General features: G+C 39.6%; 1 protein-coding gene across 2 annotated transcripts in view; it reads right to left on the bottom strand.

Annotated features, from left to right (window-relative positions):
* Nucleotides 1–18,551, bottom strand: part of PRMT6 (protein arginine methyltransferase 6) — a 75,172-nt gene that overhangs the window by 24,659 nt on the left and 31,962 nt on the right. For both annotated transcript variants that reach the window (XM_010281182.3, XM_010281183.3), the window contains one exon: nucleotides 15,965–16,043. In XM_010281182.3, the coding sequence (XP_010279484.1) occupies nucleotides 15,965–16,043 (79 nt within the window). The remainder of the gene's footprint in view (nucleotides 1–15,964; nucleotides 16,044–18,551) is intronic.

The raw sequence follows: 18,551 nt of genomic DNA, 5'->3' as shown, positions 1-18,551 counted from the left end.
TGGACCACGCAAATCATAGCAGAAATTAACTGTGTGCCCCTCTAAGCCACAATGTGTACATTTTCTCTGAGCATTACCCCTTCCTTTTCCACGGCCTCCCCCTGACTCACGGCCTCCAGTCCGGCCACTAGCCCGGTTAAACATGTGCCCACCACGGTTGCTTGGAGGGCCACTGCTGCCACCACCACTTCTTCCACGACTACTCCCTTTAGTCACTACCAAACCAGATCTATCAGAGATGGAAGAATGTTCCACTGGCTCAATGGATGTCCTCTTAAGACGGGCAAAAACTTCTTCGAGTGAGGGGAGAGCTGATCCCCCCAATATCTGTGCTCTGACAGGCTCATACTCAGCCTTCAAGCCCACAAGAAACCTAGTCACATCAAGCTGTTCACGTTGCTGTTATTGGATCTGGACATCTGATGTGAGAGGGTGATACACATTTAGCTCATTACGGATGTTTCTCAAACTTGCATAATACTCTTCTAAGCTTTGACTTCCTTGCTTCAAATTGAAGTACTCTTGGTATAACTAATATACCCTAGTTGTATTGTCTTGTCCAGAGTACAACTTTTTAGCATGATCCCAGATCTCTTTGGTTGTATCTAGGAACATGAAGTTCACACTAATCTTTGGTTCCATTCTGTTCCAAAGCCATGTAATTATTTGTGCATCATCTTGTTCCCAATCACTGAACCCAGGAGAATCAGAAGAAGGTTTCTCCTCCCTCACATGTTTTACTTTCCTCTTGGCCTTCAAGAACACCTCCACAGATTTTGCCCATGGTACATAGTTCTCACCATTCAACTTGATGGATGTCATTTGAACACTTAGATAATCTGAAGAGAGCATGATGCCTGTTTTGTCGTCATTCCCAACTACAGTTGAAGCCATCTCAATTATGTCTCCTCTGAATATACACCACAATCTCACACTTGTCTCAAGACTTATCTCACTTACAATACCACCAACCCACTTTCTTCAACTGCACACTACACACACTACACGCTAAAGCTGAAATCATTCAGTCAACACATCAAACACTTGGACTGAACACTGCAGGACCATTTACCACCAACACACCACTACTGAAATTACTCGGTCATTTCATCGAACACTTGTTCTGCAAACTGCAGAACTGATTACACACAAGGTCTAGGGGTTCACTTTTAAGCATTTAAAAACATAGATATGTCAGCCACCACAACACAATCAACACCACACCACTGCTGTCGTGGACATCAGCAGTCTACCACTCTTCTTTCAGCACACATGTGAGCAAGAAAACACACAAAAAAAACATGACTGATATGTGTATCAGTTTCACCCAGCACCACAACAACTAACTTTCGAAGCACACAAAAAAAATCAGCATTCACAGTCCATTTCTGAACACACGACATCAGTGTCCATACTTGTATACGACCAGCCCTCTTTGTACACTGAATAGAGGGTCTAGTATACCACTTCAACGACCACCACAGCACTGGCCAGAGGCATTCTCACCTCCAGGCCCTCAAAACGACAACTCCTTTTCAGCCCTTTATCGAATCTTCAATCAGATCAGCTGTAGGATGATGAAACCTACTGTGAAGCTGACGGCGAACCCAAGAAGAAGACAGCAGCAAGAAAATGAACACCAGACCTTAATGCTCTGATACCATGTGAATAAACCCTAGTTGTTTCTAGGTCAAAGTAGAGAAGAAGAAAGAAGAAAGAAAAGAGAAAGAAGGAAAGGAGAAGAGTACAAAAGTACCTCTCCTAGCCGACCCACTTGACTTTTATTCATGAAAAACTTGAGTTACAAGAAAGACAATTTTGTCCCTCATAGAAGATGGGACACATAACTTAAACTCAGATACAATAGACATTTCACTTTCAATAAGATACACCAGAATGACCAAAATACCCCTGACTCGAGCATTCTAACAAACTTTAATGGTGTTGATTACCTCCTCCATTGTTCTACTCTTCTCCAAAAATGTTTTGTTAATCCTTTCTTCCCAAATCACCCAACAAATAGTTGCCTTCGTAGCTTTCCACATAACATTCCCTCTTTTCTTTGGTTGGCTCAACAAATCTCGACTGAAAAGTCCTGCCACATCTTGAGGGGAAACCTACCTGCAACCAAAGACAGTACAAAAAAATTCCCAAATGTGATGCACAAAGGAACAAGATAATAATAGATGTGTAAGGGACTCACCACTTTCCTTACAAAGGGAGAACATGTGAGGAGAAAGGCAAGCAAAAGGCCTTCTTCTCTACAGCATATCACAAGTATTTACCTTGACAAAGAAAATTTCCCAACAAAATGTGGGGGGGATAGACTTACTCCAAATTTCTTTCACAGGTAAATCCCCAACTAGGATGCTAGGTGAAGCAAGAACACTAAAATAGGAAGAACACGAGAAGAGGCCATCTGAAGAGCCTTTCCATATTTTGGAATCTTCCAAGGATGGGTCCAAGTGAACTTGTCCTATTAGATCGAGCAACAGACCGAGTCACATTCATTTTCCCTGTGGCCCCTTCTGAAACCCAGATTCCAATTGACCCCATTTGGACCAAGAGTTCCCAAATTACATACAGTTTCCCCTTTAAAATTTGACAAAGTATAGAGCTCGTGAAAAAAAAATCTTTAAGTGGGCTTTCTCCTACCCAAAGGACTTCCCAGAAATGAACTTTATTGCCCTGACCCACATCAAATCGAATGGAATTAAGGTAGGGTAGATTTCATAAATTGCTTTCCAAGGGGAAGTTGAAGAAACATGGGGGGCAACTTTTGCATCCCAACCATTTCCATCCAAACCATGAATACTCTCAATGACTTTGTGCCACAATTTGTTGCTCTCGAAAGGGAATCTCCACAGCCACTTTCCTAACAGAGTTGAGTTCCTGAGTGAAAGGTCCCAAACCCCCTTGATCCTTGGGCTTTCTAACTTGATCCTAATTAATCAGGTGAACCTTCCTCTCCTCTCCTGGGTCCCAAAGGAAATTTCTCATGTATTTCTCTAATCTCCTTGCTACTATACAGGGTTCTAAAGGTTGAAAGTAAGTAAATAGGGAGGTTCTCCAAAGTGGCTCTAATCAAGGTTATCCTTCCACCTAGAGAGATATAATTCCTCTTCCACAGAGCTAGCTTCCTAGCAAATCTTTCAATGACTGGCTTCCTGAATCCTTCTGATCTAAGGTTTCCTCCTAAAGGTAAACCCAAGTAGCTAATTGGCCAACTTCTAATCTCACACCCCAAAATCTCTACGAATCTATGGAGTTCCCCTTCCTCCAGATTGACCCCTACAATGCTAGTTTTGGTCCAATTTATCCTCAAACCTATCACCCCACAAAATTATCCAATAGCAACTTTAGGTTTACCACTCCTTCCTCATTCCTCATTCACAAAAAAAGATTGTGTCATCTGCAAATTGGAGGTGGGTAACAACCACTTGATTCCTACCTATCCTCCACCCTCTAATCAATCCTTGGAAATCAGCTTCTGCCACCATTCTGCTTAACACCTCAGCCACTAAAGTGAAGAGAAGCGGGGATAAGGTGTCTCCTTGCCTAATTCCTCTCTCAACCGGAAAGAAATCCTTCGCTACACCATTAATAGGAATTGAGTAATGGACAGAACTTGAACATCCTCTAATCCAGGATCTCCAATTGGTTCCAAAACCTAACCTTTCTAATGTTTGAAGGAGAACTTCCCAGGTAACCATATCATAGGCTTTCTCTAGTTCCACTTTACACACCAACCCTTTTCCTCTACCCTTTCTTTTTTCTGCAACACACTCATTGGCTACTAAAATTCGATCCACAATCTGCCTTCCTTCCACGAAGGCACCTTGGAAAGGAGAGATGATCGAGGGTAGCACTTTCTTGATCCTTTCTGAGAGAATGATCTGAAATAACCCTAGGTAGCCCTTTCACTACTATTAAGCCCCACAATTCTTCCCAGTCAGGAGTAATGAGAAACATATCCAGTTTGGAACAGGTTGGGGGGATTGAAAATTCAGCCAAGTATAGTCCACCCGTAGCATCGGAAGTTCACTCGATTCAAGGGAATCAATTAAGCTATTAAACTTCCTCATGCTAGTAGTGATTCCTTGGTTCGGGTTGTTTGTTTCCCCCGAAAATCAGATGACATTGAAATCACCTCCCACACACCACGATACCTCCCAAATTCCCCTAATAGCACATAACTCTCTTATTTTTTCTATTTTTCATGAATCGCGTGTTTGGCTTAAATTATTGAAACTCGAAAATTTGAAATAGTAAGAACTAGAAATATTAGATAACATTATAGTTCTTTTTCTTTATAGTAGATTAGGAGTCCGATGAAGGCCCAAATGTTATGCGAGAAAAAGTTGATGAAAATAACAATTTGCAAGTGAAAAGCAATAGTGTGGCAGAAACTTTTGGGGAGGTATTTTTAGGATCAAACACCACCTTGCACACACAATAAAAAGTATTCAACTGTGCAAAAAAAATCCTTGAGGAAGTATGTGAAAAACTTTTAAGGCATTGTTAGAAACTTAAGGGACAGAAATAGAAGGAGATGGAAATGTATGAATCCAATGTTGGGACCAATTTGAGGGACATCTATTTTGATGATCAACTGGAGGTAAAGGATCCCAAAGGAAAGCACAAGGCTTCATGAACACTTGATTCTTATGCACAAAAAGGGAAAAGGGTAATCAACAAGCAACTTTGAATCAAGTGTGGAAGAAAGGTGATAAAGATAAAGTTTGTCAATTCATTGCTCAATTCCTTTACACAAATGCTTTGTCTTTTAGTCTTGTGAAAAGTACCTTTTATGCTAAAATGGTCAACGATATGAATACATTTTAACCAGGACATAAGCTTCCAAGCTATCATGAAATAAGAAATACTTTTCTAAAGGAAGATGTAGGAATTGTTGAACCAAGGATTGAAGAGTATAAGGAGTGGAGGAAGACTAGTTGCACACTCATGCCGGATAAACTGATGGTTGTAGAAGGTCTATTACAAATTTTCTAGCGAACAGCCCAAGTGGGACAATATTTTTCAAATTAGTGGACACCTCAGAAATTATAAAAAGTGGAAAAAACGTATTCAAATTGTTTTCATATACAAGCATTGTTGGGTCCTCAATTTAATGTGTTGTTATACTAAAAACAAAGAATTGAAATGACCCTTTGCAAGGAAAGAGGAATGAATTAAAGCACATGATATTGTGTTGACTGATGTTAACTTTTGGGCATCAGTTAAATATTGTCTAAAAAATAGACTTCCCTTGGTTAAAGTTCTTTGACTTCTTGATTCAAATGAAGGCATGCTATAGGCTATATTTTTATGAAACAATGGATCAAGCAAAAGAAAAAAGTTCCAAGAACTTGAGATATAAGCCACAATGGGACATTATTGATAAACATTGGGATTTGCAATTCCATGTATCATTACATGCAGTGACTTGTAATTGAGGATCAAAATAACAAATTCAAGGCAGCAGAAGGTTTATTTGGTGGAGAAACGGCAAAAATTACCCGGATATGTAATTAGACATCTGGGAATGTAATTAGACAACTAATTAATTTTTCAATACTTACGTCCTTTTTTTTTCTTTGAATTTGCTATACTTGATCACTTACATATTAAATCTTGGCAAAGCAGCTGATATGGTGAGATAATTATGGAGATGGCAGACCAAAACTGAATAAATTATCAATTCATATTTTGAATTTGGCGTACAGTTCTACAGGTTGTGAAAGGATTGGAGAACATTTGAGCAAGTAAAATTTCTATTTCTATAATTATTCAGTGGATTAAAATTATGCTAAGGGTATATTATATATGGATTTATCTAATTCTTGATTTTTAATGCTTCTAGATACATTCTAAAAATAGGAATTGTTTGGAAGAAAAGAGATTGAACGCTTTGGTGTTAAATACAATCACCAACTTGAGATCCGCCATGAGAAAATTTGAGCAAGGGCTTGATCCAATTTGCCTATTAGACATGGAGTCAGAATGCTTTGGTGTTAAATACAACCGCCAACTTGGGATCCGCCATGAGAAGAGAAAAGTTGAGCAAGGGCTTGATCCAGATTGCCAATCAGACATGGAGTCAGATGATGAATGGATAACTACTAAGGAAGATCTTGCTCTTCCTGATGATGATACCACAAGCATGGATAAGGGAAAGTGCTTTACTAAAGTTGAAGGAGGTGTAGATAACCCACAACTCGTACAGGGGTTAAATGAAGGAATCGCCAAGTGTATCTGTAAGTCTGCTAAGACTACCCCAATTGAGGAAGGGGTAAAAGAAACCCCCAGTGGTCAAAGTATACAAGATGGAGTGATAGCACCCATTGGCCACAATACATCTGTGAGAGTAGGCTTAAACCTACACTTTGAGCAGGAAAAGCTTGCTTCAGAAAAGCCTTTCACCTAGTTGTCACCCTCCCACTCCCCCCAAGGTATGACAGTCAATTTGGTTTTTGATACTAATATGGTGTTTGTGCCTTTAGCAGGTGTTCAAGCGCCCAACATTGAAACTGAACCAAGAGCCTGTGTTAGCAAAATTGGGGCAGTAGTGAGTGATAGGAAATTGGAAATGTTGCAGGAGAAGACGAGGAAGAGCAAGAGAGGCTAAGAGGAGAGGTAATCTGGGAGCAAATAAGTGCTAGTTTTGAGCAGTTAAAGAGGAAGGAGGAACAACTGCTGCTAGGTACAGGGGAGAATAAAGGAAATGGAGAGGAAGAAAATGGTAAGGAGTTACCAGACTCAGAACAAGAACATAGAAAGGAGACCCAAGATATAACAGGAGAAGAAATAGAAACTGTAACAGGCTTTGTGGAGAAACTAGGCTGCAAACTGAAAAATCCGAATGCTCTAAAAGCCCTCATTAGAAATTCAGATGGTCCTAAAAAAGCTAGAAAGAAAAAGTAAGTGATTGATAGAACTGAAAGGCCAGATGAAAAGGAAACTCGAGGCACTTTGGAGGAGAGAGATAGAAGACAGAGATGGGAGCTAAAAAAGTAGTTGGAAGACATTTTGTACAAGGAGGAAGTCAGTTGGAGACAAAAATCTCGACACTAATGAATTAGAGAAGGGGATGGGAACACAAAATTTTTTCATGCCTTAGATAATGGGAGAAGAAGCAAGAATTTTATTTCCAATTTGAAAATTGGAGGAGAGGTTATAGAGGACCAAAGAGAGATTGCAAGGATCTTTGCGGAGCACTTTAGAGACGTGTTTCAAAGACTCCATGGTGATAGAAGGTGAATAGAAGGACCGGATTGGCCAACCATTTCAGATTATTGCAAGATTTGGTTAGAAAGGAGGTTCGAGTTGGAAGAGATCAAGGGCGCAATGTTTTCTATATATAGGTCAAAAGCACCGGGGCCAGATGGATTCACCATGGCATTCTATCAGGACTCAATGTCTCTCAATGGCCCTTAAGCTACCTAGGATTACCCTTAAGAGCCATCCAGAAGGACTCAAGCTTTTGGAATCCAATTGTAGAAAAGGTGCCAAAGAAACTGGTGTGTTGGAAAAAGGGATACATTTCCCTAGGAGGTAGGATCGCCCTAATAAAGTTGACCCTAGCATACCTCCCTGTGTATTATATGTCAGTCTTTAAGATGCCGGAGGGAGTAAGCAAGAGCATTGAGGAATTAATAAGGGATTTCTTATGGGAGCCAGGAGAGGAGAAAAGACACCATAAGGTGTTGGGAGATAATCAGTAGAGATAAAAAGTATGGGGGTCTTGGAATAAGAAATATCCAAAAAAGAAATTTATCTCTACTAAGGAAGTGGTTATGGAAAATGCCTAAAGAAGGAGAGAAACTATGGGCTAGGGTGGTGGTGAGCATACACAGGCTATTGGACATTGGATGAGACGCTGGTTCACTGCATCGGGCTACCAGAGCTTCACCTTGGAAGGCCATACAAGCAATTCTACCTTGTTTCTTGCCTCTTGTAAGGTATGAACTCAATTCTGGTTAACCTAATCAAATTCTGGGATCACATCTGGTAATGGGAACTCCCCTTTCAAGGACTTATACCCCTCTTTGTATTCTTTATCATGCTGCAAGAATGAGCTCATATCTACTTTCTTAGTCCCTTCAAACTCAATTAATGGTTTTGATTGGAACCTTGGCTTTAGAAGGGGATCAAGGGATTCAGAAATTGATAGTGTGCTCTCTTTACTCCAAAACCTCGAAGGAATTTTCCTTCATCCTGATAAGCCTGATGAAAGAATTTGAACACCTTTCTTTTCGGGTCTGTTCTCCTATAACTCTTTCTTCAAGGTTTTAACCCAACCTCCCCTTACTCCCCTTCAATCATTTCCTGTTAAGGAGGTATGGTGCAAGCCTATCCCACCTAGGTTGTGGCTTTTTATTGAGAAGTTGTTCACGAAAGAATAAATACTTTTGACTGGCTACAAAAGAAGAGGAAAAAGTGGTGCCTTTCCCCACATTGGTGTGTTCTTTGCAAGGCTAACAGTAAGACTCGCTTTCATTTGTTTATCACTTGTCCTTTCGTTGATGGCATTTGGGAATGGCTTTTCTCCTTTTTGAGTGCAGGTGGACACCTCCGGCTGACATCAAAAGTCTCTTTGATCCAACTTCCTGTCCATGGCCAAGGAAGATAGGTAACATCATGTGGAAGAGTGCTATGGCGGCAATAATCTGGGCAGTGTGGGAAGAAAGAAATGCAAGAATTTTCAGAGAAAAGGAAAGAACAAAAGAGGCCTTGATTGAATCAATACTGATCAGAGTGGCTCACTGGCTGAAATCCTTAGAAAACTTCTCAAATATATCCATTGATGGCATCATTAGAAATTGGAAGGAAGTGGCAGACTCAAATGTCAATAAGCAGCCTGTTATTCCTATCTGGCCCCCTCCTGAAAGAGGATTTATAAAGCTCAACTCTGACGGAAGTAACATGGGAAACCCAGGTATGTAAGGAATTGGAGGTGTATTCAAGGATGAGGAAGGTAAAGTGTGTAGCCCAACAGGTGAGGGAGACTCACTAAGAGTGGAAGTAAGGGCAGTTATGGAAGGGGTGCAAAGGGATAGAACCATGAATGCTAGAAAGCTAATCATTGAAGGGGATTCCAAACTTGTAGTGGCTGGGCTACTGGATGAGGAAAGTAGGATGTGGAGATACAACAATGAGAAGAAAAAATTCAGATGGATCACAAAGGAACTGTGAAGAAAAAAAATCATCAAAAAAATGAGGGATGGATGTACAACATGCCTCAAAAGCCAAAAAAAGAAGGCCTGGAACTGTTAAGATGGCAATGAGACAGCACTATACAAAAAATACCTTCCCAAACCTTGCTTTGCTAAATCATTAGATGTTTGATTAAATTCTTGGGGTATCCATCTAAAAGAACAGTTCAACAAAGATGACAACTATGAATTTCTGACAGGAGGTGAGCTATCCACCACGGCCCCTCATCCAATCCAATTGATGGTGATCCTTGAGTCCCCTTCAACGTCTATAGGGTTGAAGTGGAACCTCTTAGCAATCCTTAAGCCTTCAAGGACGGAGCAGGTCTCTACTTCAAAAGCGTCAATAGATTGAACTGAGCCACTAAACACCCACAAAGTGTCCCCATTTGAAATCCTAAAAATGCCCCCTATTCCAGCTAATGAGGGAGGAACAAGCGACCTTCTAAAGCTTCCATCGAACTGCAACAAGTATTTGTACTCCCTCCAGAGGGTAAGTAGAGTTGTTGTATGAGGAGTAGGGGAAGCATGCAGGATTGTTGTCAGCTTCTTTGAAGCTCCCCTTTATTCAAGCCTACAAACTGTTGATGGACCAGCATCCAAGAAAAGGTTAAGGATGAGGTCTTCTCACTGACATTATCCAATAAGAAGAAGCTGTCTAAAAAATTCTTCCGTTCCTTTCTTCCCAGATTCCCCACACCACAGCGTGAATGACTGCTTTCCAGAATAGCTTCCCTCTTTTCCTCAGCCAATGGGCTATAAAATCACAAACTTAACTTGGAGAAGCTCAACTGTAACTTACTTCAAGAGTTCCGTCCAGGAAAAATTGCCAAAGACTTCTGGCAAAGCTGCAATTAATTAACAAGTGACCAATTGCCTCTCCATCCACAAAACACAAGATACAAACATATTAGGAGACATACATCTCTTTCCCAAAACAGAGCCAAATCCTTTTGTTCAGGAAATTTGGGGGGGAGGGATCCGCTATAAGCTTGTGAAAGTGGGAGCTGGAGGAGAACTGGCCAGAAGGGGTAAGGGACCAAACTAACTTGTCTTGGGATGAAGGAGACAAGAAGACTTCTAAAATTGGGGATCAGGAAATATCTAAAAGACAAGGGCATTTTTATCTCTACAAGGGAGAAAAACGAAGGAAAAGAGGCTAACAAGTGTTATTGCCCCACCAAAGATCTGTCTAAAACCTTTTACATCCTGCTTTCCTTTGTTCATAGTCACCTAATAGTGGCCTCAGCCAATTTCTTTTTTTTTTACCAATAACAAAATTTCCTTAAAAATATAAAAAGATTACAAGATTAAGAGAGATAAACTTTCTTAGCTCTCCATAAAACAATTTGCAATTACAATTGAGCCGAGAACAATTGATTCCTTCCCACCCCTTGTTTTGCTAATGCATCAGCCAACCCATTTGCAGTTCTTTTAATCCAACTGAATTTCGTATCCACATTTTGTTTCAGCCACTTGAATCTCTTCTTCTCATTATAAAAAACCAAAAATCCCTTTTCTTCCTTTTGCAACCACTCCACTACCAGCTATATTCAACTTCTATAATCAGCTTTCTTACATTCATATCCTTTGCCTTTTGCAAACTCTCCATGATAGCCATACCCTCAGCCCTTAAGGAGTCACCTACTCCAATTGGGCCAAAACATAGACCCATAATTCTGGATTCACTATCTCTAAACACCCCTGGAATGCCAGATGGACCCCAGTTACCTACACTACTCCCATCAAAGTTCAACTTGATGTAATCAATTAATGGTAGAGACCAAGTAAGGCTTGTATTAGACTTTTGACAGTCAAAACTAGCCACTTCTAATTTTTCATGATGTCACCTGTTGAGAAATGTGCAAACATCTCTAAAGAATTTACCCAATGAACCACTCTCACCATGATGGTTTCTATGACAGCCTCTCTATTTCTTTCCTTATCTGAAAATATTCTTCAGTTCCTTTCTTCCCAAACGGTCCAAATCACTGCAGCCCCTACACATTTCCATAACACTCATCCCCTTTCCTTTGGCCACCCCAAAAATGTAGGAGCAAACAAGCTTTGCAGATTAACAAGGGGAGACCACCTGCACCCAAACAACAAGAAAAAACACTTCCAAATAAAAGTTACAAAGGGGTAGGAGATTAATAAGTGAAAGCAAGTTTTTCCATTAGAGTTACACATAACACACCAGTGAGGGGATAAGCACCAATTAGTTCTTTTCCTTTGGAGTAAATCGCAAGTATTAATTCTTCCCAGGAAGACTTCCTAATAAAAACATCCAACTTTTGGAGGGATGGGTTTGTCCCAAACCTCTTTCACCAGAAAGGGTAGCTCCAATGAATCAAAAGGTTGAATAAGAACCTTGAATAAAGAAGCACAGAAATAGGCACCATAGGAGGAAAGGGTCCAAATACGATTGTCAGGTTTCGAGGAGTCTAAGTAGACCCCATCAAGGATATGAAGCAATTCCAAAACATCATTAAGTTATGAGTCCTCACATCCTTCTCGATCCTAAATCCCAAGGAACCAGAAAGAAGGACAAAGGTTTACCATTATATCTCAACAGAGCAAAAGCAGAGGGGAATTTATCTTTCAAGGAGAGGTTATCCACCCAAACATGTTCCCAAAATTTTAATAGATTATCAGAACAAAGGTCATATCCTCAACAAATTTCTTTCCACCCTATAAAAATAAACCCAATATTTTACCACCCACTTGAACCTCCCACTCCCCACCACACAACTTAGTCCCAAGAAAATAAGTGATCAAGTTATCATATCTTAGCTACCCTAAGTTTTTACATCTTTTATTGGTAACTTGAAACATTAGGAATTACGGTATGTACAGCATACGAGCAGTGATCAAGTTATCATATCTTAGCTACCCTAAGTTTTTACATCTTTTATTGGTAACTTGAAACGTTAGGAATTACGGTATGTACAGCGTACGAGCAGCCCCAAGAGAAAACCAGTCACCAGACCCTATTGCTAGTACCTTTTCCTCCATGCGTATCACATGTCCCTCTATCCGCCCCCTGCTAAACAGCTGGTTGATTTCTATTGACCCGATCTTTTTCCCAAAGCACCAACAATATCCATTGATCAGTGAATCCATGAGTATTTTGCATCATTGCTTTGATCTCCTTCGGGGTGCTTCTGTAATGTCAAGTTCCAATGCTGTCATTTTTCATCAATCCCACTACAAACTTTGAGTCTCCTTCTACGATCAATGTTGTGAAATTTAATACCTTTCCCAATCTGATTCCATATACAATTGCTAGCAATTCCACTCATAGACTTTCCAAAGCCCAATCTGAAGGGTTGGTGGGTGGGTTACTTACAATTTGGGATACAAGAGTGTTGATAAGTTGGGAATGCTGAAGGGGTGTATTCTCGACAATAGTGGTTTTTGAGCATTTAGTTTCTAGAGAAAGATTGATGGTGTCAGATATTTAAAGGCCAAATAAAGAGGGAAATAGTTCCTGCCACCTGTGTTAATTTGTGTGGTTGTTGCAGATCCAGCCTTGGGAGCTTTACCGAATGTGAACAGTGATCCTAGTGCCACAGGAAAGAATGGAAAGGGTGAAGAGATGGGAAAAGAGGAGAAATTGTAAAACTAGTCCTAGGAAATTTAGCAACCCTTTTGGAGGGGGAAGAGAATCCTGAGAAGAGACTAGATTTGCGAGACTTGAATGCAGTCCAGATAGTGGGTGAAAAGGATTTAGGATACTCAATGAAGAACCTGAAAAGGAAGGGCTACTTAGCAACCCACCTCAAGAGAAAGAGCAACAACCATCTACCCGTGGGAAAGGTCATCCTGCCTTGAAAACCTACCTAAGGAAGGATTTAGGAGGGAATAAAAAAAAGGAAGAGGAAAATGAGTGAAGTGGAGGAGTTAGTATGTGGAATCTCCTATGACAAAACTGAAATCCGCAAGAAGGAGAAAGAGAAAGGGGATTTGACTTTAAAAAGGGGGTGGGATTTACAAAAAGCCTTTGTAATGAAGATTCTCTATTGGAATGTAAGGGGATTAGCAAGTGCAAAAAAGAGGAGGATGATCAGGAATGTCCTAAAAAAAGAGAGACCAAATGTTGTAATGCTCCAAGAAACTAAGCTCTCTAACCTGGACAGAAGGTGGAGAAGAAGTATTTGGAGTAGTAGAGGGCTGAGTTGGTCCTTTGCCCCTTCTTGGGGAGCTTCTGGGGGTATTCTCACAATTTGGAAAAATGAGGAGGTGGAGTGTCAGGAAGAAGTATTTGGTCAGTTCTCAGTATCAATAAAAGCAAGCATAAAAGACTTAAACATCCCCTAATGTTTCTTATAGTGAAGAAGGGGCTTTAACTACACTGCTTTGTATCGTTCATTGTTCAGTTTGTAGTACTTCCTGATTTGCCAAGGGGGAGACTTGAGATTGGTGTATGGAATTACTTGTTTAGGTTTTTGCTATCACAACAACACAATTAGAGAATTGCTTTTAGCTCTTTAGAGTTACTTGGGAAATACTTTTGCCTAAGTTGTTCAGCCAATGGAACTCAAACCATATATTGGGCGCTATGCAAGACAGTTTCCTTAATTGCTGACTCCAATTTAAAGATTGTGATATATTGAATGGGGTTTTAGTGCGTTCCTGTAGCAGTTAGGTAACCTTGCAAGTCTGGTGTGTTAACCAAGGTAAAATAGATAAATTGCTTGAAAAGAAAAAATCTCCCTATTGTCTGCTCAGATATCTCTATTTTCTGGATATGGTAATTAGTCATTGCCAAACGGTTATAAAGGGGCAAAGTTGGGTTTTAAGAAAATTTAATGTCACAATTTATATCGATCCAAGTTCACTTGATTAAATAGCTAGGATCCTCCTATTTTTAGGAGGCTGGAAAGGCTAGCTCTTCTAGTCTATCCTCAGGTTGATCAAAGCTCTGTAAATTTGATGTGCATTCTATTAATAAAATTTCAGCTATTTATCAAAAAAATGGTGGCCGTTCCTTGAATTTGGAATCGAAAAGATTTTGCGAGACTCAAAAACCTATAAGAGTGGTCCCTTTGTCTTTCTGGGATGGATGAGAAAGTATGAGATTCAAATTCCAGTGGTAATGTGGCATTTATTTCTTGCAGTTCTTTCATTAGACACTCTAAAAAACCAATGTCACACCTTACCCCTTCCCAACAAAAGCCATTTGGAATGATTCATCTCCTCCAAAGGTCAAAGTTTTCTGTTGGCAGGCAACAATTCAGATCACTAACACAAGTGAGAGGCTCTAAAGGAAACAAAAGACCCTGTGTTCATCCTCTTATGCCAGCATTCTATGCTTGAAGAGTGGAGGAAGCACAACCCATCTTCTGTATGCTTGCCAATTTGCTAGTCAGGTAGAACAACCTTTTCCTCCTTTCCAGAGTCTCTTATATAGCCCCATCAAAAATCATACACCTCTTTTTTTCAGATAAGTAATATAATAGACCCTATCCTACAAATTTAATTATTTGTCAAGAAAAAAGATAGAAAATATTGTGTCATTGTACAAGAGATGCCATCCTACCTATGGGGTGAGAAGAATGCTAGAATATTTGAAAACAAAGAACTAGATTTTCATTGCTTTATTGATCTCACCATGGTAAGATTAGCACATTGGATTTTAACATGTGAAAATTTCAAGGGGAAATTGATGATCTGTTGAGAGGATGGGAAACAGTGGTTGTATTTTATGCTAGAAATAACAAAGATAAATGGAATGGAAGGCTCCCGATTCAGGTGGATTGAACCTAAACTTTGAGTCTTGACATTTGCAGCTTTAGGCAATCCAGGCATATAAGGAATATGAGTCGTTGAAAGAGACAATGGTAATACTTCACTTAGCTTTTTCAGGACCAATTGGGCATGGCAATTTCATTTTCACAAAGGTTGAACGGTTAGCCCTCATTCAATGCTTGAAGTTGGCAGCTATGCAAGAATGGATAGACAGGATTGTTGAAGGGGATTGCCAGCTCATTCCATGGATCAGAGCTAATGAAGAAATACCTTGAATATGAATATCTTTATTAACACAGGCACATATACTAGGAAGCAACCTGAATAGCTCATTCAATTAGGTCGTAAGGACTGCAAATTGCTGGGCCAATGCTCTAGCAACAACAGGGGTGACAAGGCAGAACTTTCTATGGAAAATTCAAAGGCCGGGGAGAGAATTGTGAAGTTTTCTGATATATGTCAGTAGTCAAGCCATTGCTGGCTTTGTATTTCTTCCCTTGCCTCCAATTTTGTGGGTAGCAAGGAACCTCTATTGAATTTAATTAATTCTGTTGATCATCAAGAAAAAGCATACCACATTGAATGAGCTTCACATGTGAACCTAGGCAGACATGGTGGTTCCTTTTAAGTTTTCCTTATTCTAAATTATTATGGTTTCAAGAGTTCATAGTGCCTATGAATGTCATTGTGAAATCCATTACATATGTCAGTAACTGATAATATGGATCAGCATGAACGGTCACACTTTTGCCCCCACAATTCATTCAAAAAGGTATAGGTACAGTCTAAGAACTAGTAATCAGGTATTGTAATATCTTGCAAAAAAGCTGCAGTTATAAATAGTCCCACAATTAGAATGGTTTTGAGGTATAAGTTTGACTTTAATGTTGTTCAACAATCCATCAAAGAAGCATGACTTATCCATGTTCAGCTTGCCAAAACAGCAAATATCACCTCAAAATAAAGGACATCATCACCCATATATAATGCATACTTACTATCAATCCCATAAACATTGCGCCAAAAATCAATGCTTTCACTATATCTCTCAGAATGAGTAATAGGTGCCATGTACAGCTGCAAAACATGAAAAGCAAATCTCAGAAACAGGTGATTTTTTCAAATTTTTAATCACTGCCAGATGAACCTAGAGAGGTCAATAAAATAACCTCAAGTCAATTTAGCACTACTTTTTGTTATATAGAATTTTTCTAATTGATTAAAAGTTCATTTATTCCAACTACACCAACTTGAGCTTGTCTTACAATGCCGGTCCCAAGCCTGGAAAAAGGAGAAGGATTGCGTCAGGTTGGCAGCCAGCATTAAAACTTTTGCCAAACCCACATGAATATGGGTCCTGATTTGGGAGTGGCAGAAATGTGAATGCTAAGATGGATGAGTGGAAAAACTACAAAGGATAGGATTAGGAATGAAGTCATCCATAGGAACCTAAGAGTAGCTCCAATAGGTGATAAAATGAGAGTAGACAAAGATGGTTTGGTTATGTGCATAGAAGGCCACCAACAGCTCCCGTTAGAAGAAGTGATTTCTTACAAGTTAAAGGGACTAAAAGAGCTAGGGGTACACCAAAAAGGACATGGGTAGAAGTGGTAAGAAATGATTATGGCACTAATAATTTAGCAGTGGATATGGTTTTAAATAAAACAGATTGGTGAAACAGGATTCATGTAGCCAACCCCAAATAGTTAGGATAAGGCATGGGGTGATGATGATGATGATCAAAAGTTCCTCTTTTGCCTATCTCAAAAGAAACAGAAATTAGCTTCATACAATTAGAAACTATCTAGTAAATATGGTTTTGAGTTTAAAGAAAAGAAAAAACTACAGAGCAAGTATGGTGCACCATCATGGGGGTACACCAAGGGGAATACTAACTTTGTGGAATATTGAAGTTAATAAGGATTTGGAGTTGGTGGATAGGCATTCAGTGTCGGTTAAACTAAGAAATATGATAATGGATTTAGATGTGATTCAGTCCAATAAATCAGAAAAATAAATCTTAGATTATAGGTGAAAAGGTGAGAAGAAAGAAGAGAAACAGTACAGAAAAGGAAGAAGAAGATGAAGAAGAAGGGAGAGGAAGAAGATAGTTTGGTCCATTTTCCTCTTCTCCTCTAATCTTTTATTAAACTTATAAGGACAATTACTAATCTGCCCTTAATGGGGCGTCCAGCTCATAATCATACTTAAAAATAAAATAAGAAAAGTTAACAGGCCCATAAAGACAAGGCCCATTAACACTCATAACAAATAAAAACAAAAGATAACATAATGATTCACTAGGGCCCATTCGGCCCAGTCTCTCTACAACTAATGTATAAGGACTGACAACGGAGGTACAAAGTACCAATACCCCACATAATTTTTTGTGTTTTTTTTTCAAAATTGGTGTTAAAAAAAATAAAGCATTATTGGGTAAATGGCTGTGGAGATGATCATAGCCTGTGGCCTGTGGCACTTTTTTTTATCAGCTCTGTGGCATGCAGTAATTAGAAGCACTCATGGCATGATAACTGATGGATGGGATGCGAGCTTTGGAGATCAGATCCACTTTTGAAGCTCCATGGAAAGATGTATTCCCTTTACTTCCTGAGCTTATCTAGCACAGAGGGTGGAGGTCTATTGACTCTATTCAAGGGATAGAACCAAGTTTTGGCATAACCTTTCATAGGGGGCCTACCTTTTAAAGATAAATTTCCTTGGTATCTGAATGTCTTGTAGACTTGCAGTATATAATCAGGGTCTGTCTTGGAATCTTGATTTGAGGAGAGAACTCAATGATGAGAAATTGTGTGAGATTTCTTCCCTTCTTGAGTCTTTGCCTCTTTGGTTGGCTTTCTTTGGATGGATCAAGAAGCAATTGTAGAATATAGACAGCTACTGTTTCTAAGGTTTCTTTTGTGCTTCTTTTTTTTTTTTTGATGTCCTTGCTATTGGTCCTACTTTGCCTCATGATTTTCCCGTTAAAGTTATTTGGGATGGTCCTATACCATACAACCTCCAAAAAAAAGACTAAATTGGTGTGTTTCTACTAATGTGTTTTCCCTGTAGAGCAAGCTGTAAGACTTCCAGACACCAAGGAATCCCCCAGCTGCTCTGTGGAGCTTGTTCAACCATTTTTTCTTTTCTCCAATAAGGAAAAGAGGTAAGTCACAATGGAGGTTTACGAGAGCAGCTATATCGTGGACCACATCTGAAGAAAGGAATAAGAGGATCTTTGAAGACAAGTGCCCAGCTAGGGAAGTTTAATAGAACAATCATGGAAAGGGTGGTGCATTGGATAAAAGCACTGCCTTGCTTTGATGAAGTCTCATATGATGCTATTTCTAGAAATGAAAACTAGTGGCCAGATCATCATCATCAGCTATACATAGAATAAGGCTTCCATTACAGACCCCTGATTCTCAAAGAAATAAAATGACTTTTGATGGTTGCAGCCTTGGATATCAAGAGAATTTAGGCATTAGGGGATTGTTCAGACAACAGATGGAGCTCTAATGGCTCTCTATTCAGGTCCAATTGGATTTGGAGACTCAAGGAACACAGATATACAGATATATGTTA

Source organism: Nelumbo nucifera, chromosome 4 (assembly GCF_055504915.1).
Source record: "Nelumbo nucifera cultivar China Antique chromosome 4, China Antique-T2T, whole genome shotgun sequence".
NCBI classification, from domain to species: Eukaryota; Viridiplantae; Streptophyta; class Magnoliopsida; order Proteales; family Nelumbonaceae; genus Nelumbo; species Nelumbo nucifera.
The sequence above is the reverse complement of the archived record's forward strand: the minus strand, read 5'-3'. Positions and strand labels throughout refer to the sequence as shown.